The sequence below is a fragment of the Anguilla anguilla genome, chromosome 9 (assembly GCF_013347855.1).
Source record: "Anguilla anguilla isolate fAngAng1 chromosome 9, fAngAng1.pri, whole genome shotgun sequence".
NCBI classification, from domain to species: Eukaryota; Metazoa; Chordata; class Actinopteri; order Anguilliformes; family Anguillidae; genus Anguilla; species Anguilla anguilla.
The window spans coordinates 25,424,723-25,425,646 of NC_049209.1; the positions used below are offsets into that span (position 1 = coordinate 25,424,723).

Genomic DNA, 924 nt, shown 5'->3' on the forward strand with positions numbered 1-924 from the left:
TCACATGTAGTCCTTGTGGTTGTGTCTGGCGTTGGATGCTGGCTTGGCGGCTAAGTAATCCGCTCTGGTTGCCGCGCAGTCCTGAGCCCTGGGTGGGCAGGAGCAGCAGAGGAGGATCCCCCCCAAAATCAGGAGGGAGGACGCACCCCATCCGAAGTACAACGAATTTCCGAACTCCCTCTTCTGGGTGTCCCCCAGCAGCGGGTTGTAGAAGTCGGCCACGATGACGTTGGCGGTCCAGGAGACCGCCACCAGCTGCAGGAGGCCGCCGGTGATGAAGACCACGCCGGCACTGAGGATGATGCGGGGCTTGCTGGCCACGTCCTCCGTGCAGTTGGTGCACTTGGCGCCTGCCACAGACAGGGCGATGCCCACCACGCACAGGAGCATGGAGACGATGGTGAGAGCGCGGGCCGCCTGCAGGTCCTCCGGCAGACCCAGCATGGAGTCGTACACCCTGCAGTGCATCTGGCCCGTGCTCTGCACCACGCAGTCCATCCACAGGCCCTCCCAGATCACCTGGGCAATCACGATGTTCTGCCCCACGAAGGCCGCCACCTTCCACATGGGCAGGAAACAGGCCACCATGACCCCCAGCCACCCAACCACCGACAGAGTCATCCCCAGTATCTCCAGGCCTGCAGAATACATGCTGGGCTCTAGCTCTCCCAGCCTGGGAGCAGGGAATCAGGTGCTCTCTGAGCTCTCAGGTTCTCCCTTCTAGATGAAGGAGATATTGGATCTCCCCTTGCTTGGTGTGCTGGATATGTGTAGGGGGGAAAAAGAATGAGAGAGGGAGAGAGAGAGGAGAGAAGGACAGGGAGAAACTGATTCTACCTTCTTTATACTGCTTACAAGATGGAAGGTGGAGTCAGTTTAAGATGGCATTTTACGCTGAAGCAGGAACAAAGTAATCAAAGTAAG

At 58.5% G+C, this 924-nt stretch overlaps 1 protein-coding gene across 1 annotated transcript; it reads right to left on the reverse strand.

Moving 5' to 3' along the window:
- On the reverse strand, positions 1 to 651 carry LOC118236206 (claudin-4). The gene has a single exon (XM_035434365.1). The coding sequence runs from the start codon at positions 649 to 651 to the stop codon at positions 1 to 3; it is 651 nt and encodes a 216-aa protein (XP_035290256.1).
- Positions 652 to 924: the final 273 nt, after the last annotated feature.